This window comes from Phaethon aethereus, assembly GCF_964289735.1.
Source record: "Phaethon aethereus genome assembly, chromosome: 3".
Lineage (NCBI taxonomy): Eukaryota > Metazoa > Chordata > Aves > Phaethontiformes > Phaethontidae > Phaethon > Phaethon aethereus.
The window spans coordinates 117032067-117054145 of record NC_138576.1 but is presented as its reverse complement, the minus strand read 5'-3'; the positions used below and the strand labels follow the sequence as shown (position 1 = coordinate 117054145).

Genomic DNA, 22079 nt, shown 5'->3' with positions numbered 1-22079 from the left:
AATTTGTGTGCCTGTGTGATACACTGTGGGTAAACAGAAGATTACTTTAAAATTCCTTTTTTTCCAAGTAGGAATGGCTCAAAGCATATATAAACTTCGCTTAGATGAAACAATGTTCTGTAAAACACGAGAGCTAGATAGACTCTTTTTTTTTTTTTTAAACCAAGTGTGGGCTTGGCTCCCATGACTGAAGAATGGAAACTTCTTGTCTCTTTGCAAGTTATTTTTTAGTTGGAATTCTACCTATAATCTCAAATTCTCAGGATGCTTTCACTTCACAACAGCATCTAGTGTGTTTTATTTATTTTTTCAAACTTTGTTCTTAGATGATAAATAACTTGGCAGACTTTACTGACTGGCAGTTCAGCTCGAGTAGCAATACTCCTCAATTAAACTTTATTTGTATTCCTCTTTCACTATGCTAATGTAACTTAAAAAAAAAAAAATCTGGTTTGACAAGGTCTTCCAAGATAAGAAACCACCCTTTTCCCAACCTGATGTAATTAGATTTGTTACATGTTGCTGGAGAAGGCACAGGGTGGTGAAATATTAGCAATTTAGGACTAGAGTATCCTTATGTTGATCCTGTGAGACTTTGCTGTGTGTTGCGTTGGGCAACACATCCCTAATTATTTTGGACTTTGACATTCACTTTGATTCTCAGCCTTGTTTTAGCCAGGCTTATGATCCAGAGTGTAATAAATGTAATGAAGCTGGTTTGCGATCCCATCCGTAACTTGTGTAACCCAGCCCAGGGTGGAGAATCATTGAGTCTTAATTAGATGAACTTTGACAGTCTACAAAGTTTTTACAATATCTGCAATTATAAATCATTGTCTCAAAACACTGTCCGCATTGCTTATATTTAGTACAGGCCTTGTAATTAACAGGTTCTCTTGCTTTAGTCAATTCTTAGTCTCCTTCAATTAATATTAAAAACAGAAAATCACAGATTCAGACTGGCTATGAGTTATTATAAGAAAGTATTTACTTAGTGTCAGCAAAGGATATTTTCCAAAATCACTTTTAAATTTAATTGGGCACTGTTTCAGGTGCTGTAAATTAGTGTGCATATGTGATACACTTTCCTTTCTTTGGGTAAACAGAAGATTACTTTAAAATTCCTTAAAATTATTTTCCAAAATCATTGGTGTGCTTTTTTCCAAACATGGTAACTTTTATTTCAAAACAGTATTGTACATACATGTAAAAGGAGGAGTATTACTGTTTTACATGTATTTGTATATGTAACTGCAGAGGAGGATTACTTTTTTTACATCCACTGGACATAATGTGCAATTTTATGTCTCTGTGACAGATGAATGCCTGTCTGCTGGAGGAAATGTAGCTTGACCAAACTGTTGCTAGTGTGTGCTAAGGACTGCAAAGTGTATTTGAGTGATTCTTGGGAGAAAAAGCTGGGGTGATCTAAAAATTGGTGTCAAGTCTAAGAAGGGATTTCCTAGAATATGACAATAGGTAAAAAATGTAAGCAACTTCTTCATATGGTTAAGCTATGAAGACTTATATTACAACTGCAGTGTTGTAAAGGTACAGAAGTTGTGCCTTATGGTAGAAGTTGAAGATGATACAGCCAGGTAAATGAGGTTCCATATTTCTTTGTTGCTTGTGTGGTTCATTGACAATATTTCTCTTGCATTTCTCCTTTAAATGCTAGTGGGCTTATGCTTTGTCAGCTGTGTGCTTGGCAGCCAAAGGGAACATGATAGGGGAAAATAAAACCTTGTCACACCTGTGTGTGTGCGCTTTTTCCACAAACTTGGTTATTGTTAATCTAACTAATTTGGCTCTTTGAGGTGATTCTTTAATTGAATAAGTTATTCAGAATATATTTATTTTTTTTCTTTCCAGCTGTAGTACTCATTGGATTTCCTATGTGTTTGTCAGAGAGAGAGATATGCACATGTGTATCACTTCATTTGTCAATGACTTAATGTCATCTGTTATGGAGTTGTGATGGGGCTGTATGTTCTGTTGTATAGGGTTATTCTTTTTACACAGGATGTATCTGAGCTTTTGAGAAGCAGATATTTCTTTCCAGGGAATTTTCTGATGAGAAGCAATTACCTTGGAGAATATTTTTTCCATTATCCCACTACAATTGTTTTTCTGCAAAAGCTGGATAAAATCTAACAAAAGTAAAAGTAAAAAAATTGCTCTTTCCACTTTGCTTACAGTCCTCAGTGACACTTGAGCTCTGTTATTGTCAATCTGCTGCTGGACCAACAAATGATGTACTTTGATCCCTTGAAGCAGGGAGTAGGATAGCACAGGGCCAGATTGTTCTTATCTAGATGATGCCCTCTTTGGGGAGTCAAATGAAGCACTAACTGAACTCCAACTTTTGGCTTTAATTATGTGTTTAACTGAAGGTTCCAGAGTACTGTTTTCTCATAGATTTTCTAGCAATGTCTGCAGGGCAAATTCTCCCCAGTACTGTGGGAATTAGGAGAGCTGTACTGGGGCATACTGTTCTCTGGGGCTGGTGATCTGTTCCTGGTTTTCAATGACTGCTGCTAATGGTGGTAGATAGCTCTTTAGCTTGCATGGCCAAGCTCTCATGAAAATAGATGGGTGTTAGAGGAAGTTGGACAGATTTTAATCCTTTTTTTCCCCTCTAAATTAAAGTTTTGACACAAGTAATCCATTGAGGACTGAATGTTAAGAAGCTTATTGTAGCACAGATTTTTCAACTCCTGTAGGATCACATTAGTTTTTGTGACTGGCAGTCATGATATAGTCCCTGATACACTTGTATTGCTGTATAGTCTTTTAATAACAGTAGAATATTTCCCTGCCCTGTCCTCTTCTCCTGCCTCCATTCCTGTCACCTTCTGTACAAAAGGGAGATCCTCGGAGAGAGGTAGCGCTATTGTTGAGACTTTTGTATACTTGATTTTTTTCAGTGGAAATGTTTCTAGATGTTGAGCTATGGGTTTAGTCCCACTACCAGCACGCTTTTTCTGTTTGGTGTTATAGCAGTGGAGGTCTATGTTTTCTGTCAATACTTTGATATTTTCAGTGGAAACAGATGGAAATACATAGGAAATAAAAAACACAAGTAAAACAACAAGCTGCATTCATGGTTTCTGTAGACCAAGTCTACAGATGGGATTCTGCTTGTCATCCCTCATTTCCTCTGCTGTTTTTTCCTTAATCAACAGGGTTCCTCTTAAAATCAACAGGGTTCTACTGTTGCTTCCCAGAATGATCTCTGAAATTCATATTATGTGAATTCATTTTATGTAGCGATCAAAAATTCATACATTTCTATCCAAACATAGAGGTGCCATCCAGTTGAGCTTACAGCCTTGCAAACTTGGCTGGCAAAGATCATACTTGAATTGTGTCGAAGCAGTGAAAGTGGATTTTAATCCACTTTGGAATTACAAAAGAGAAAGGGAAGATGTTTTCAAATTGAATTGTCTTTTCTGTGATGGAAAATTTGGGGGAAGAAAATGGAAGACCTCAATTACAAGTGTGGAAGCAATAGGTAAATATTTTGTGATATTTCAAATACTGATTTAACAATGTTATCAACTTAATTATGAATTTTAAATTTCTAATGTATTCTGCAGGTCTGCTAATAATGATGAGACAAACCAAAGTGACAGTAAGAAAGAAGAGAATTTCAGACCATGAAGGCTCTGGAAGGATCTGTGTGAACTTGTACCTTTGCAGGAAGGTAATGAATCTGCTGTGGAAGAGATACCAGCATGTGCCAAAAACCCCCCCCATACTTCTTGAAGAATGCAGAGCAAATGGGTTTTCCACACTCTTGAGAAGATGAGGCCTCCTGTAAACCAAGTAGCCATTTTCCTAGTAATGGAATCTGGGCATATAAAATCCATATTATGGCAGCTAGTAGCCAACAAAAAGTGTGAATGTTTAGGAAACGGTTTTATGAGAACATCAAGGAACATTTTCGAAAATAAGGCTTTGGTTTTTTATCTGTTCCTTTGATGAAGGAAGTGTTGATTGTGCAAGCTTAATGAGAATTGCTCACATACATGAATCCTTTCCCAGTTGCAGAAACTGAGAGCAAAAATACACTTTCCTGTTGAGCAGACACCAGTTGAAATACCTAGCAGGCTGCAGTAGCACTTGAGCAGACCTAATCTGAAATACAGTCTTTTGACAGGCTATACCCTATTTATATTCCCTGTTCATGGGAATACTAGTGGCAAATCGGCCACATACGAAACCTGTTACGGAAAACTTTGAACTGTTGAATTGGTGAAATGTCAACTGACAGACTTCTGTGTGATATATATTTCTGAATAGTTCTTCCTGACTCTTCCTCAGTGTCCATCCTGATTTGAAAAATGGCACTTACTTCAGAATAGTGTAATTTATTTCTGAAACAGATTTATTTTCATTTCATCACACACACACACACCCACCCCCACCCAGCAAGAGCACCCACATCGAGTAATTCAAAGTAAAAATTCCTTGAATTCACATGTTTCTTTAGTCCAAATGATTTAACTTTTGGGGGGTCAGGTGAAGTTTGATGTATTGGAATCTTCCACATATCTTTGAGATCTGTTTTAAGTCACGTAGTCAAACAGTGAAAGAACTGGGAAGTTTGTACTGAAAGTTGAAACTCCAATGGGCTGACCATATTTTACATTATGTCAATTAAAACTTAATGTGAAATAAAAGATAAGGAATTTTTAGCTTCTGTCTTTTAAAATGTACTTCCAAGAGAATGCTGGAGGCTTTTTGTAACTAATTGTCTGGTATCTGAGATTTGATATTGACATGTTTATGTAAGATTATGTGATTTAATGTGACTTCTTAAAATTAAACTGAGATGGCATAGTTAAACTTTGAGTGGGGAAAGTTTTTACCATTACTTCAGTAATGTATTAAGTTCTGTTCCACTCCTAATGCAAAGAACATTCCTGCTGCAATGTAAATCTAAATAAACACTTACATAAATGTATGCATGTTTTTACTGCACTGTGCTCAAGATTGTCTGAGTTTATATGAAAACAAAATTACGTTTGAAATTCCAATGCATTAAAGCTTTGTATCTGTCAGGAATACGACACATGGAGTTTCCTTTAAGCTTCAAGTGTGAAGAGCCTTTTAAGACTGATAGCATTTTCCAGAAGTATGTGGTGTTCCCTGCAGTTGTCCCCATTTGCTGTTCCAGGTGATTTCCTGATGCTTTCTAAAAATTAAAAGTTTCTGGTTATGAGAGCACTTTTTTCCCCACCATACTGCTGCTTTCAGCTGAGTTGTTTATTATTTGGAGTTACTGCAAAAAGTCAGAGCTCTTGGGCAGCTCAATGCTATTGAGCCAGCTTCTGGGATTGTTTTATGGCAAAGAGCCAGCAGACTTGCCTGTGCTTGTCAGAGGAGAAGCACTGTTCATTTTTATTCTTGATTATAGAATAGCCTGTTTCAGTATTGCTTTTTGGTAGATACCTCATTCTCAGAAACATGTTGAAGAAAATGGTGAGGCATTAGAACTGAAGCTGGAGTAACTGGTGTCAGCATACTTCAAATTCTTGTGAATGTTGCTCACTTCTGTAAGGAAAGGCTACAGAGGAGATAGCTAGCTCACACTGCAGATGAGGCTTACTTTGCCAGCCATGCAAGTGTTTTGTTGTCTCATTGTGGGCTTCAGGATGTCTGAAGAAATTACATAGTGGGTTTTGAAGAGCTTTCTCTGAAGCAGCAGTAGTTCGAGCTTGTTCTGAGTACTGCACTGTGCAGCTTCAACTTGTAACGTGGGACCACTTATGCACTAAACTTCTTGGACTAATGTTTTGAGAGACAGTAAGTTTCATTAGCACCTACAATCAAGTGATCTTGAGTTAAGCATAAGTTAAGTAAATTCAGTTGTGATTTCCCTGCCTCCCATATGCTATTGTGTCTTTTGTGTATAAAAGCTGATTTGTGATCTCTTCTCCCAGATTGGATTGGGTAACCTGCAGTTCACAAATTTCAGTGGTTAAATTTAGAATAATCTTCTAGGAAGACAGAAGTCTAGATTGTGATATAAACCCTGAAATACAAGATTTTATATCCATCGTGACATCTACTAGTATTGTTATATCTGCATGTTGTCTTCATAAGTATAAATGTATTTTCTGTCATTGTTTTTCTAGATAGATGCTTCCCTGACAGCATAAGAGAAGGACTACCATAGTCTTAATTTGCACTGCATGAGGATGATTTTTTTTGTATCTGTTTGGAATTTCCTGGTTTTATAAATATCTAATCCTTGTGTTGGGCAACAGGTAGAACAAAATACCTTGTCTTCCACTTCTTGGTATCTCCTCAGAGCTTGCAGTCTAGAACGTAGACTACTTTTTTTTTTTTTCTATTAGAAATTTCCCTTAGCAGTCTGTTTTCCAAGTTTGTTTTCCTTGAATGGCCAGGATACTGTGCCTATAACATTGTGAATCATTACAATCATGCAATATTTTCTCATAAGATTATTACAAAACACAATGACTATAATACTACTGATAATCAGAAATCTGCACCTCCTTCCCATAATAATATAGTATTCTTCACAGGACATTCATCACTTTATCTAAAACAGAAATAATAATAACACAGGCATGCTTTTTTTTGGCATCTGATTTCTTCATTAGGGGGCACTGCACAGCTACAGAAGAATCAGCGGGATTTGCAGAGAAACGGATGCATTTCCAGTAATGCTATTATAAACACTCTCCATAACCTCTTCTTCCAAACTGTCTGGGAGCAGTGTAAGATGAAAGTCATTGCTGTAATTTAAGCTAAATTCTGACTGAAACTGTTTTTGATAGCAATTTGTTAATTATACAATGCTAGAATATAAACATTCAAATTCTTTTCAGTGTGCAGAGAAATGTCTTCATAGTAGTTCACAGCACTGTCTGTTTTGCCATATATGTTGGTCTTAGACTTAAGAAGACACATACTTCTACACGCTACTTTCTAAATGTTAAACATGGAGCGTAATTACGCTTAGTGGACTTTGCTTTAGATTGTATACACAGTTGGATATATGGGTTACTTCCAATAGATTTTGATGGGGGGAAAGTTAGTTTTTAAACAATAGCTTTCTTTCCAGCGCTATACACAAAAATGTATATTGCTTTTGGACATGGACTTTTCTGTGATGAATACCAAGATTTTTGCAACTGGAGAAAAATTGCTGTAAAAATAATTTTATAAACTCAACACAGAAGCAGAATGCTTTGCAGTAATGAACATCAATCTGTACCAGTATGTTTCTGAAGAGAATGTACAGGGAGTCATTTTTTTCCAGGTTAAGTTGATACATTGAGAAAATTGTTGCTTACTTTATAGGGGTTTATTTTTCTGTTTATTTGGTTCAGGTGCTCCCCTTATATATATTAGGCTACATTTGCATGGGTTTCTTTTGAGATTTTTCCATATTTCAAGAACTTTCTTCTTTTGGGATATGGGCCTTTTTTGTTCCGCCTTATGCATTTGTGTTAGTTTGACTGGAGCATTTAGGTTATATAGACAGTGTTAAAAACAAGGAAATAATTTCATAAGCTTTGTTGCATGTTGGGCCTAATTTTTATTGATTTTTGTCTTCTGTTTTACGTGCCTTTTGCTCCTTACCCTGTCTCCTGTTGTACCCTTACAAGCGAATGGCAGAATATTGTAGGATCTAATAAGGCTTGTTGTCAATGAGACTAGGCTAAAACAATCTTGTCCATTGTTGAAGGGTAACTACTCGGAGATAATAGGAAATCCAGCCAAACTCTTTTCATGGAAGTTGGCAAAGAGGTAGTTTGCAAGGCAAAGAGCCTCCTTTGAACTCTTGTGCCGGAAAGATGCAAAATCCTAGAGGTAGTTACACATTTTTCTTAGCTTTCTTTCAGGACTTTGCCAGTGGTGCTGCACCTGCCTCATTTATCTGAAGTCTTCTCTAAGCCTAAATGATCTGCACAACTGAAGCAAAAGGAAGATGTTACCTCTGTGTTAAATCGAGAGAGTAAAGGAATATGACAAGGGTAGTCTGTTCCTTCATGGAGTGATGTATTCTCCCTGAGACCTTTTGGGAAGTAATGCCTGTTGTGATGCATTGTCAGCCCTATTTCAGTGGTTGTTACATGAGTAGGCACTCATGCCTAATGCCTCTTAAGTCAAGAGTATGACAGATTATGCTACATGAACCAAAGCTGCCTAGAATAAACTGTGTGGCCATTCTTATGGTTGAAAACACAAATAAAGTACTCTTTGGTATTGACAGCTATTGCACTGAATGATTAATTCTGGTCAGGGAAAAAATTAATGCTATTCTATGACCCATTCAAAGTCAAACATGAATATGTTGTATTCAGTTGGATTTGGAGGACAATGCTTACATTTCATGCTGGAAGCAAACAGAGCAATTGTACTGTTTCCAAGGGTGTCTGTTATTCTGGTCCATGCCAGCCTGTCGCCTTTACCACCTCTGTCAAAATAAATCTTTCAATTGTGTGGAGCCAGTTCTTGGTGTGTAATAGTCTGAAACACTTGTCTCTAATCCTGTAAATAATAGTTATCTCGGTTTCATGTGTAAGTCACAGCTGTAGTCAACAATGTTTTCACTAACTGTAATGTGAAATGTTTTAATGCTTAAATGAAGATTTAAGATGCAAGTCTTAAACATCTTAGGATAAAAACATGGCAGATCTTGTTTTATAAAACTTATCTATCACAGTGATAGTTAGGCACAAGATATTAGTATTAACATGTCTCATCCAGTTTTAGTTTATAACTTTATATTTTTTTGTCCTTTAAGAAAAGTTGAGTTAGTATATGAGGGTGTTACTGTAGCTGTGTACTCAGGGACTTATGTACCCTGGTTTTACAAGCTGACCATGGTTAGATGCCCCTGTGTTTTCTGATGAACAGCCAAGCAACCCCTCCATGGAGGAAGAACACTTACTTCTACCCACCATCCCCCTGGTTATAGTTTTTCCTCTTTGGTTTGGTTTTGGGTTTTTTTTTTTGTTTTGTTTTGGGGGTTTTTTTGTTTTGTTTTTTCATTAAAAAAAAAAAAAAATCACACTCCTGGTGGGTAATAAGCTGAACACAAGCCAACAAAACACCCTTACAGCTACGACAACCTATACTGCCGTATTAGCAAATGTGTAACCGTCAGGTTGAGGGAATTGGCAGTGCCTACCTGTTCAGTACTGGCAAGGCTGCACTGGGATAACCGCATCCAGCTTGGGCTTCCTGTTGGCATTGGCATACTGAAACAAGCACACTAGAAGGGCTTGTCAAGATGACACAAGGAACGGAATGTGTGATGAAGGAGAACCTGGGGGAGTGGGCTTATTCATGCTGGAGAAAAGGAGGCTAAGGAGGAGGGGAAGCCTTCCTGCTGTCTTTGTGTGGTGGGGTGGGAAAGACAGGGAAATACTTCTCACATCTGCAAAGTGCTTCCCCATAGCCCACTATGAAAAGTCAGTAAGGGAAATCCTGATAAGTTTTTAGGAAAAAAAAAATTTTCACCATGAGGGATTTCAGACACTGGAACAGATTGTTCGGAAAGGTTGTGGCCTCCATCCTGAGAGCAATTCAAAACTCAATATGGCCTTAGGCAACCTGCTCTATGTTGGCTCTGCAGTTGAGCTGGAGGTTGGATAAAATAATCTCCAAAGTCCCTTCCAGCCTGAATTAGTGATTAGACTGTTGTTAGTGATGTGAGAGCCCTTGTAATCTTCTGTTTATAAATGCAATGAAGGAGTTTTGCTTAGCTTTCAGTCTAACTTGCCTGTTCCAAGAATGTTTATACATGTTAACAAATGTACAGATATCCCACAGATCTTTTGCTGTAGAGTGGTATGTATGGGGATCTCCTTCCTCACTTGTTCCCCTTAAATTTTAACACCTCTAATGCGTTCTGTTTTTGGAGATGTAAGGTAAATCAAACTAGTTTTGAGGTAAGTAATGTGTGCCTGAGTGCATCTGTATCTGGGGGACTAGTGACTGCTGCTCTCACTTTACTGCGATTAAGCTCTTAGCAGCCAGTTGTCTCTTGCCTGTGTCAGTAATGCACCTGGTTATTTCATTAACTTTAATAACAAGCAAGAGCATGCAAAATCAGCAGATGGTTGTATTTCTTCTTCCTAGGTCAAACTTCTGGATTTGCGCATACCAAAATGCTTGTAACACTTTTTGTATTTGACTTTGAATGTTCACAGCAACTGGAAGAAAAAAGTGAGGATGAAGAGGATAAAGAGTGCTTAAAGCAAGCAATAACTGCCCTACTAAATCTTCAAAGCAGTATGGAACGGATATGCTCCAAAAGTCTTGCAAAACGAAGGCTTAGGTAAACATGTTTCCATTTTTCCTGCTTTCTGCTCTTAATGCTTTGCTATAAATCCAGGGCTTCCAGTTTCCTCTTTCAGTAAACAATGAACAAAATAGTTTGTGACAAGCCTGCTTTTTCAGAGGAAGTGATATCAAAGCCAAGATAATTTGTTATTGTTTTAAAACTGTTCTAATTTCTATGTATCCTTGCATACTGGTAGTTGAGACGTTCTGAGAATTCACTGGTAAGTAGAAAGTTATGGCGTTTGTGGGTTAATTATGCTCAGATAATAAATATCCACCTAAAAATACTGTAAAAGTGCATTTCTGTGTGATTAGAAGGGAATGTTCTTGAATTTGAAGCTACTTAATCTGAAGTTTTTTGTACAATGGCTAGTTAAAATTACCACTGGATAACACAAATAGATGCATAGATAACTAGTACTTAGTTGCACTGTTTCATTTAATGCTAATATTTGTGCGGTTATTTAAACATGTTAAAACTTTGCTTTTGTTCTTAAAATTGTTGCAGTATTTTCTTTGCCAAACAAGTTCTGTGCTGCAAAGTGTACTTTTTAGGCTTGGACATGAATGCAGTTAACAGCTTATTTTCTCTGAATGTGCTTCTTTCAAATTAATGCAGTCTAAAATTGTTTGTCAGCTGTGGAAATGAGTGGTTTGTTAGGCTAAGAAGCACTAACGGCTTGCCTACTTCTGGTTGTCTGTGTTTAGGTAAAACATTGTCTAGAAGATAAGTAGAAAATTTATCAGATGAGGTACTTAAGAGAAACATTAGTCGAGGCTTGCAGTGGTGCTGATACTGAATGCTGAAACTGCACTTTCAGTGGAATTCTCACCACTCAGAAAGATGATCTTGTGTTTTTGCTGTTAGTGGTGGTTGTGGTTTTTAAATGCACGTATACTAATAGGCTGCCTTTCTTCATCCTTTACTGAAGTGAATCTGCATGCCGATTCTATACTCAGCAGATGAAGGGGAAACAGCTAGCAATTAAGAAAATGAATGAAATCCAGAAAAATATTGATGGTTGGGAGGGTAAGGACATTGGACAATGCTGTAACGAGTTCATCATGGAAGGAACGCTCACGCGTGTAGGAGCAAAGCACGAGAGACACATATTTCTATTTGATGGCTTGATGATTTGCTGTAAGTCAAATCATGGCCAGCCAAGACTTCCTGGTGCTAGCAATGCAGAATATCGCCTAAAAGAAAAGTTCTTCATGCGAAAGGTACAAATCAACGATAAAGACGACACTAATGAGTACAGACATGCTTTTGAAATCATCTTAAAAGATGAGAACAGTGTTGTTTTTGCTGCTAAATCAGCTGAAGAGAAAAACAACTGGATGGCAGCATTGATATCTTTGCAATATAGAAGCACACTAGAAAGGATGTTGGATGTAACAATGTTGCAGGAGGAAAAAGAGGAGCAGATGAGATTTCCAAATCCTGAGCTTTATAGATTTGCAGAACCTGACTCTGAAGAGAATATTGTGTTTGAAGAAAACATGCAGCCCAAATCTGGAATCCCCATCATCAAGGCAGGAACTGTTGTCAAGCTCATCGAGAGGCTGACTTACCACATGTACGCAGGTAAGGTATTTCATTTGTATAGCCAAAACTCAAGGTGGTACCTAGTTTATGCTTCTCTTTCTGTGTTAAATACATACAGCAAAATATATACAGTGTGTAGAAAGTGAATATGCTTTGCAGTACTCATATTGTAATGTACTTTTTGAGTTAAGGTTTTGAGATCTAAATATGCGCCTCAGCTGTAGCATTTAAAAATATGAATGGCTAAACATAGTGGGGATGTGCATGTGCACAAGGTTATTCTTATGCAAGGGATGGGGGTTGGGAGCCTGCAGGAATTGAGCTCTAGACAATACTTTTTCCTGTGTGCCCAAGGCTGCAAGAATTGCCTTCCCGCAAGACAAGCTGGGTGGCACATGAAGCATTGTGGAAGAGAATTATGGGCCCAATGTTTTCTGTTAAGGGTTGTACTCTATGAACTATTACCTGTGCCCATGCTGGCATGTAAGGAAAAGACCAAATAGCAGCTTGCTAGAAGCAGTCATTTGCATAATTTGGCCTCTGAACTTCTCCTTAATTAGAATTTTAGTATGGATTGGATTTAAGGACTTCAGGTTTCTGTTTGTGTTGAAGAAGGCATTTATGTGATCATCCAGTCCAACCTCAGTGTGTGGAGTTTTTTTTGATAACTTCCCAGGATTTTCATAAGCTGGGCTTGGGTTTTGGGCTTGGATTTTTCTTTTTTTTTTCTTTTTTTTTCTTTTTATTCTACTGTATGTCAGTTGTTCTAAAACTTCATGCGTCTTGGTATTAGTGCTTCTCATATTCAAATGTGGATTCTTTTTTTTTTCCCTTTCTTTTTACTCTTTACATTCTGATTATCCTAAATTGTTCTTTTGCAGCTCAATCTGGGATACCCTGCATAGACCAGGAATATTTGTTTGGAAAAGTGGGGAGTAAACAGGCTATAATTAGTGTAGTTTAGTACTTTTGTTTATGTTTAAAATGCTTGTAAATACATCTGTTTACTCCATTACTTCTATTGCTCTTCTCCACCTTTCCTTCAGTTGAGCTTTCCTAACATTTATTAGAAACGCAAATGCAATATCATGCTGACAGTTTTTACCAGAGCAGTTTTGTGCCTGTCTTCATTTTCTTGTAACTATAAACTTTTAGCTCTTGGCTTCAAATTTTACAGGCATTATTTATGACATAATTTTATGGTTTTGGAAGTTAAAATAAAACAAATCAGCCTTAGAGAGAGGAAGACTTTTTTTTTTTTACGCTAGCATTATTTTTGGAGGAGAATTAACAAAAATAGTACTTCGTTAGTTTTGATTTTTGCGTTAGTTAGCATTTGCTTTGCTTTGGCTAACTTGCACACCATTGAGAATTGCCCTTTCCATATATGCCGGGACTTTGGTGCCATAGCCTTGGTATTGCTCCACATCCTAGCAGTGCTCTCCAGACATTGTCCCTGTCCAGGAAGCCACAAACTACATTCTTCAGTTCTATAAAACAGAAAGGCCTGTTTTTAAGGAACATGTGGCTTGTTGAAATATGTCTCGTCTGGTTTTTTTGGATCTGCATGTCTTTTTGGCCTTTTTAGCACATAGGACATCAAGGAAGAATTTAGATTGATTAATTAGATCCACCTTCACCCAGTCATTTAAATCGCTGCTTGTAACATGTTTAATAAAGGTTTAAGTAGGTTGCTTGAAGCCTAATGTTGCGAGTATGTGTGACATTGACCAGACTATTGTATGACAAAACTGAGAATGTGGGTACTGTCAGATAGGCTGAAAGACTTTGACCAAAAGAATGCTAACGGTTGTCTTATGATGTATTTAGCCTGTCTTTGTAGCCTTAAAAATCTTTGGATCTTTAGGATTTTATTTATCTTAGGATACATGCATCTGACGCTGAATTGCTAGGTTGCACATCATTTCTCAACACTCTTATCTTTCGTTCTATACCTTCTGTTTTATAATTGGTTTTCTATGAGGAAAAAAAAGTTATCATTCTAATGCTTCTGTGCTGTCTTTTTCAGGGGAACAAAGAAAGAGATACAGTGACTCAGTCAAAAATGCTCTGTTGTAGAGGAAACAAGGTCCATTTACTAAGTAAATCATTCAGTGTTTTGTTGCATTTTATGAAATGCAGTGAGTAGAGCAACAACTTGCCATAGTAACCCTTTAGCTCTTCTCTTGTGCACGTATCAGTTGAATTCAAGGCTTCTGTTTTGCTTGGAGACATGGGAAGAATAGTACTCTGGTGACATCTAGCCAAATAGCTACAGACTGTAGAAATGCTTTTCTTGCCCCACGTAGGATTATGTATGTGTGATTGTAATCTTAAAAGAATTTATTGACTTTATATTCATATGCCAGAATAGCAAACTCTTACTTTTCTGAAGCGACTTTTCTCAAATACAATGTGACTCGTTATGGCAGCCCTTGATCTGACAGTCTAAAGAAAGTGTTTACCATAGCTGTGACTCTTCTCTAGGTTTTTATCTTTGTAGGTCAAATAATATGAGTAATTACAGGTATAACAAAAGCAATTTTTTGCAAGTAGCTAAAGAGCAGTTTAGTTAGTTGCTGGGGGTGGGAGGCATCCAGCCACTGTGAGAGCTGCGAGAGGAAGACAGCCCTGATGGCCACCTGGCCACAAGATACAGCAGACCGTCCAAACCATCCTGTGGTGGAACAGCAAAATAGGGAAAAATCTCTGCAAAAGCAGCTTTTCATATATTTTTACATGAGAGAAACTGCCTTTTTATTAGAAATTCAGGTTCAGACCCTATTTGCATATTTTGGTGGGTTTTACTTGTTTTAATGTGTTTCTGCATTCATTATCTCCTCCTTTGCCTGATTCTTATTTAAGAGCATCTGGGTTATGCAGTACTAAGATTTGAAAGTCTTGGCAATTTTTTTTTATCTATAGGGCAGTGCTCTTCTATTTTTAAAGCTTTGATATGTTAAGAGTGCTTGTGCGTCATCATAGTGTCCGTTTCCTTTCTTACGGAATTCAAGGGTGATTATTTATAAATCCTTGTAGAACAAGTTATTGTTCTTTTTTAGCTTTCAAATTGGCTGTATTGAAGAGAGCATTATCACATGAGCAGACATCCTGACTAACTGTTGTTGTCTGTATTTTTTTTAATGCTTGCTCATATATTGTACACTATTTTGAGTTACAGATTTTGCTAGTGAGATAACAAGGTTAGATTTGATTTTTCTGATATACTTCATTTGAAACCCAATATGTATTGTGGATTTAAACACTGACCCTACCTGTAAATAACAATAGCTATTACTCAGAGCTTGCAGTGATCTGAAAATGTTAATTGCTATGGAGGCTTTCATTTTCATGTAGACAAAATCTCTTTAGAGCGGGTGCTGTGTACAGTATGCAAGCTGTGAAAACATGAGTTACTGTGCTTACTTCTATACTTGTTTTTTAGGACAACAAAAATTGTGTATTTTCATGATGAGGATGATGGGGACAGGGATGACATTCTTCATGCAAAAGGATTTGGAGTTTTGCCTTTGAAAAGGGTTTTAGACTGTACAGTTTCAAGGAGAGATGGGAGAGGCGTTATGATAAGAAAAATGGAGTAATGAAGGACATAGAAATGGTAAAGCAGAATAGCCAGTTGTTCAAGAAATAGGAATTGGCATGCAACAGAAATGCAAGGAAATGCTGTATTACACAATACACAGTTAAGCTGTGAGACACAGTAAATTATAGTAAACTGTGTGTTTAGTAGGATCTAAGAAAGGTAGAATGTTCATTCAGATGGACAAGATGCTGGTAAATAGTTAAGCTCTTAAAAAATCATGTTCCAGGAAACAAGTCTAATGGCTTAATATAGTGTTAGGCATTTTTTTCTTCATTATAGCCTATAGGAACTCCTGCTCCAAGTCCTGTGTGCTCCTCTTCAGCCACTCTGTGTTAAAAAATTACCAATTGGGATTTGTTTTTAAAATCTGTATATGGATTTAATATGCAAAGCCATTGCAACCTGCTCATTAATTTTGTTCAGTGATAACAATGTTAACCTTGCTTCTAGTCAGCTCTGTGCAGTTGCCAACATGCTGTCACTGCATTTCCTCATACTTGAAAACAAATGGTTTTGCTTTTGTAATTAAGGGAGACACTTTGGTTTTTTCCGTTTTGAATACTTGCTTGTTTTTTAAATGCATTTGAATATTTTAAATGAACTGATATGTAATTAGTCAATTTCAATGAAATCTGTTGATTATATATGAAAATATAGCTGTCAGCTGAAAAAATATCTAGCCTACCTTAACCACAACTGATTATCAGTTGTACCAGTTTAGGGAAAGCATTCTCCCCTTGAAGATGCCATTTCTTTCCAATGCAAAGTTACTTGCTGTGTCTTTTGTGTTATCTTGTCCTGATCATTGTCAAAACCAAAGTTGTTTACTAGATGGCTCATAAATAATAAATGGATGACTTTATTTACAAGTTGTTGAAAAATAATCCAGTCTTTTAATAATTGAACGGAAAGAAAAAGTCATTGTTTTGAATTTTCAACAGAATAAAAATGGTTTTTAAATTCTGCTTTGTATTGCTATTTTAAGAGGTTCTGAATTGTTACCAAGCAATTCCTGTTTACATCATCTTCTCTGTAAATTGATAGGCTGGCATCCTTACTTTTAAAGGATTCTTAAAGTTATTTAAAAATACTAAAAAATGAGGTAATTGCTGACATAAGCATAAATTATTCTTTGTCTTAGATCCCAACTTTGTTCGGACTTTTCTCACAACTTATAGATCCTTCTGTAAACCTCAAGAGTTGCTGAGTCTGCTAATAGAAAGGTATGCCACTGTTAAAAATATTGTTCATATGAAGTGCAAATTACTATTTTTTAAAAATTTTTACTTGGAGTAGAGTTTGTAAGATTCTTGTTTTACAGTTGGTTTTGTCACTCCAAACACTTTTTAAAAAGTTGTCAAATTCAAGAATTGCAAGTAAAATGTGCAAGTTAGGTAAGCTTTAGAATTGTTCAGGTAGTCCAGTAATTGCCATCAGGTTTTGTTTTTGAAATCTGTATTATTATTGAATTTAGCAAATCTTCCTATGTACTTACCAAGACGTAAGATTCTGATGTGTGGAAACTTTCTGAATTTTGAGCTATTTTTGATCAACATTTTATTCATGCATGCTGTGAGCAATATTAGTGTAATAGGAGCCCAGTCTTATACCCATCTTCTGTGCTAGATTTGAAATTCCAGAGCCTGAGCCAACAGAAGCTGATCGTATTGCTATGGAGAACGGAGACCAGCCTCTTAGCGCAGAGTTAAAAAGGTTTAGGAAAGAATACATTCAGCCTGTGCAGCTACGGTGAGTATTGCATCAATGTGAGCCAAACTGACTTCCTTTAAGTCTTTTGAAGTACCATGTTTTGGATGCAGTGGCTCTTCGTGATACCAGCAACCTTTCTTGTTGGTGCTTTGATGGAGAGCGTATGTGGGCAGTCAGCCGTTTTGACCTTGTCACTTGAAAAAATGGTAGGAATTTGAATTCATGGCATTCCCTTTCTCCCTTGGGAAAGGCTTGTGCTGAGTTTTAGACTATTAGTGTGCAAATTAGTTGCTTATAATCGCTATTTTTTTTAATCATGTTTCTGCAAGGCTATACAGCATAAGTGTGTGCCCTGGTTTCAGCCAGGGTACAGTTAATTTTCTTCACAGAAGGTAGTGTGAGGCCACAACCATGTAGGCAGAGAACATTTTAGATAAATGTTCTTTTTATGAACAATAGCATTACTCTGACTTCTTTAAATTTAAAGTAGAAAAATGCTTATAGCTGGTTGCTGGTGAAATGCAGACAGTAGCATTTGGTATGCTGATTCTGATATTCCTGTGAGCCTTTGCCTTCTAATGCTAGAGGTAAACATAGGCTATATTATAGAGTGTTTACTTATCCTTTGCTTTTGCAGAGTATTAAACGTATGTCGACACTGGGTAGAACACCACTTCTATGACTTTGAAAGAGATGCTGATCTTCTGCAACGTTTGGAGGAATTCATTGGAACAGTAAGAGGTACTTATGGTTTCTTAAGTGCTGGCATTTATCATAAGGCATTCCTTTTCAAAGGTACGGAACGGGATCATTTTTCCTTTCACTGAGTAAAGAAAAACAGGACTTACTGCTTATTAAATACTTCACAAAGTACATAAAATCTTAATTTTTAAAAAAACACCACTGTTATTCAAGGTCTGGCCCCTGTTCAGAAGAATGAATGTTACTTATATCCTGATCAATAAGTATTGGTTTTGTTATAAAGGGACTGAAATAATGCAAAATAATAACTGAGTAATGATCGAGACAGAATAATTGCTTTGATTGTCTTAAACAATACACAGGGGTAATTTTTGTAGAAGTTTTATGGTGGAAACCACTGTTTCTTTGAAGTAAGGGTTTTCCAGCTATTTCACAGTGCATATTAGACCTGTAGGACAACTTCCAGTTGTGATTGTACAGATCTTTCCTGTTCCTTTGTAAGAAAAACTGAGACAGCTATAGGAGCAGTTTGTAGGTAAATATTGTTAGAGAAGTATTTAATGTTTATTAAGCAATTAAAAAGATGGGGAGAATGAGCCAGCTAGTTTATAATGTGGATTACTGGTGAATTTTCAATGGACTCGCCATCTCGTGCCTGAAATCCTTATGGTGTAGAGCTAAACAGTCATTTGGCCTTTGTGTTTTATTCTGAGCTTTGATGCTAAATGCAGCAGAGGGAAAAGCTTCTCCCTGTTTGTTATTTTGCCCTTCTATGTTATCTGAGGTAAGCATGTACTCTTGCCCAAAGTATGAAGTTCAGTGTGTTTACAGAAGTGAATTTTGGGCAAAAGAAGGTTAGTTCCCATAAACTCATTGTAAAGTCAGAAAAGAAATGAAAATACCTGATTCGGAGCAGAAGCCTCATTTGGGTGTTCTGCATTGTGCTTGGGCAAATGTGGCGTGCTCAGTTTTGGCTGTTGAAGAATTCTTCTTTATATGTTTGAATGTTTTGAGACTTGTATGAGAACACCACTTCTGCACTTCTAAAGAATATATGGTTGTTTTAACTTAGTAGGTTTTGGGTTTAAATCCAAAGACTTCTAAATTATACTGACCTCTTTGGGAAAATAGTATTAAGAGTAAGTAAATAGTAATTTTATCTCTGTGTGCTAGGCAAAGCGATGAAGAAATGGGTTGAATCGATTACAAAGATAATCAACCGGAAAAAGCAGGCACAAGCCATTGGGCCAAGTCACAACATTACTTTTGAGAGCCCACCTCCGGCGATTGAATGGCATATAAGCAAACCAGGACACACAGAGACTTTTGACTTGCTCACTTTGCATCCAATAGAAATTGCTCGGCAGCTCACTTTACTTGAGTCAGATTTTTACAGGTAACTTTCCTCCATTGAAACACACATGACATAAACCAAAATATTCTTCAGCATGAAATTGTTTCTGCAGGCCCCTGCTGTGAAGCCCCACGGTAGGTCAAGGGGCTTTACCAATGCTGTATATTAATTGCTATTTTTTCCGGAAAAAAAAAAAAAAAATCTAAAAACCAGCATTTGTCTTTCCTCCGCAAGTTAATGGGCAGTACATGTGACTGTATACTGTTAATTGTACTGTGCTGCAGAGTTATCTTGGTATTTTCTGAGTAGATCCACCTTTGAGAAGTATGAACATTAATTAAATCACTTTTCTTTATATCCTAGTTTGTGAAGCAAATTATGGACTTGTGTGAGATCTCACTAGCTGTCTGTGAGAGGTTGTTCAGGCATTGGAAGCTCACATTTTATTGTGGTGGATGAGATGTAGACTTCACTCTTCATTTAGGTGAACAGAGGTGGTTAATAGTCACATAAATTAAGAAATATTTACACACTAAAAAAGAATCATACAAATACCAGTCACTTAGTCATGGGGGGAGCCTAACATTATAGAGGACAAGTGACACCGTAAGAATTTATTTTCAAATATTAATTCCAAATTCACTGGAAATAAGTTTTGGGAAAATAGTATCTTCTTTCCTGCTTTTAGTGACATTTTTTGATACATGCATCTACTTTTCTAGAGCTGTGCAACCATCTGAACTGGTTGGAAGTGTGTGGACAAAGGAAGATAAAGAAATTAATTCTCCCAACCTTCTCAAAATGATAAGGCATACAACTAACCTCACTTTGTGGTTTGAAAAGTAAGTGACTTCCCTGAATCTGCACCTACTGCATTGCTGGACGTTTACACTCCATTCAGAAGTATACTGTGAAAAATTCTGTTCTGGGAGAATTCCAGTTTTAAGTCATGTTTAGATGCTACAATTGGTCCTTGCGAGAATTATACCATAAAGGTCTCAGCTTTTTATTCTTAAAATATTTTCAAAACTGTGTAAAATAATTTGATAAACTTTTCATATTTGTTTTTGTTATGATTTAATGCTTGATTTTGGAAGACTCATCAACACTTTAATACAACATCAAATGTTCTTGTTTATTTAGATGCATTGTAGAAACAGAAAACCTAGAGGAAAGAGTAATTGTAGTGAGCCGGATAATTGAGATCCTGCAAGTTTTTCAAGAGCTAAACAACTTTAACGGTGTCCTTGAGATTGTCAGTGCTATGAACTCTGCAGCAGTGTATAGGTTGGATCATACATTTGAGGTACAGTGAAATGTTTTCCTTTTTCGGTATGGAAGTGTAATGCAGTGCACCTTAGCTACATTAAAAGCCTGTCTTTTGAGTAAGCATGTCCTTCAAGGAAGGAGCAAGGAAGATAAATCTCCAACAAATTAATCAATGAGGGTATAACAGAGAGGGGTTTTTTCTTGGTTTCAGAAGCAAGAAATCAGTCCTCACTTAAGAAAGGCACAAAAAGGTAGAAAGATCCTGAGATGGGGGGGCATTGTCCTCATGGTCACTGACAATCAGTGGGAGACCATTTTTCTCAGTATTGCTGCTGGGCTACACCTTTGCCCTGTCTTTCCAAACAGCCTGTTTCATCTCTCTTCTTAGCAAATTCCAAGTCGCCAGAAGAAGATTTTAGAAGAAGCTTATGAGCTGAGTGAGGATCATTATAAGAAATACTTGGCAAAACTCAGGTCCATTAATCCTCCTTGTGTGCCGTTTTTTGGTAAGTATGTTTGGTTTGAATGAGCTGTATCATGCATAAGCGTTTGGAAAGTATTGAGATAGGGCACTGAACAGAGTATGAACAATAGTAAGAAGTCAGTTTTAACAGGACAGCTGGGTTTAAATTTCAGTTGCCCAGACATTAATTGCATAAATATGAAAGAAAAATTAAAGTGACTGTTAATTGCAAATGTTATTTGCAGTAAAAATAAGTATATCTGCAAAAGTATATCTGCAGTATCTTATTTACTTATTTACTCATTTTTACTTTGAATGTGGTTTGAACTGTTGTGACCATAATTGCTTTAAATGGAAGGGGGCCACATTAGAAATACTATTGCCATTGACTACTAGAGAAAGAAGGACCCACTTCCCCATGAAGAATTCCAAGAAATAAAGCTAGAGTTCTAATTTTTCTAGTTTCGTGTAACTAGAGTCTCATTTCTATTAAAAAGTCTTATTTCTATAAAAACAGAGTAAGGGAAGAAAGCAACTTCTTTTTCATCAGACTTCACAGTTCTTCTTTCAAGTAGATTGCTTTGAATTTCTGATGTTTAGCAAACTGTGAAGTTAAGCACATGGCATTCCAGTTCTTTAGCAAGCTACTGGGATGTTTGCTGCAGATCAGTTCCAACTCTGGACATTTCACTTGTCCAGCATAGGCTTCAGGCCAAAACTGAAAGAAAACAGTGTTGATGGCTTTTTTGGCCTTTTACAGATTTGGAAAAGGTAGCACTTGCAAAGAAAGATAAAATCAACTAAGAAACGAGTCTTGCTTCAGAGATGAGTACAGGTTAGCAGGATCCATATGAATAGCTTCAGTTATTTCTCTCAAGTTATACTTAGACAGTTCCAGATATATTATCTGTGGACTTGAGAGCACTCTTTTCTTTCTAGTCTTCAAATGATTTGATGCAATTATGAAGCCAGGATTGGAGAGTGGAACAGAAGCATAAAACTTGAAAATAATTTTTTGGAACTTTGCTGGGGTCTCTAATGGAGTAGAGCTGAATTGAGGCAGAACAGTTGAAAGAAAGCATTTGAGTTCAGTGTA

The 22079-nt window shown here is 36.8% G+C and overlaps 1 protein-coding gene across 1 annotated transcript in view; it reads left to right on the top strand.

Moving 5' to 3' along the window:
• SOS1 (SOS Ras/Rac guanine nucleotide exchange factor 1) overlaps positions 1-22079 on the top strand; it is a gene marked incomplete at both ends in the record, with an annotated part of 50603 nt that overhangs the window by 23364 nt on the left and 5160 nt on the right. Inside the window, 9 exons of the mRNA XM_081998305.1 lie at positions 10200-10327; positions 11265-11920; positions 16627-16708; positions 17112-17234; positions 17833-17936; positions 19071-19293; positions 19974-20093; positions 20395-20557; positions 20909-21026. Coding sequence (XP_081854431.1) covers positions 10200-10327; positions 11265-11920; positions 16627-16708; positions 17112-17234; positions 17833-17936; positions 19071-19293; positions 19974-20093; positions 20395-20557; positions 20909-21026 — 1717 coding nt within the window. The remainder of the gene's footprint in view (positions 1-10199; positions 10328-11264; positions 11921-16626; positions 16709-17111; positions 17235-17832; positions 17937-19070; positions 19294-19973; positions 20094-20394; positions 20558-20908; positions 21027-22079) is intronic.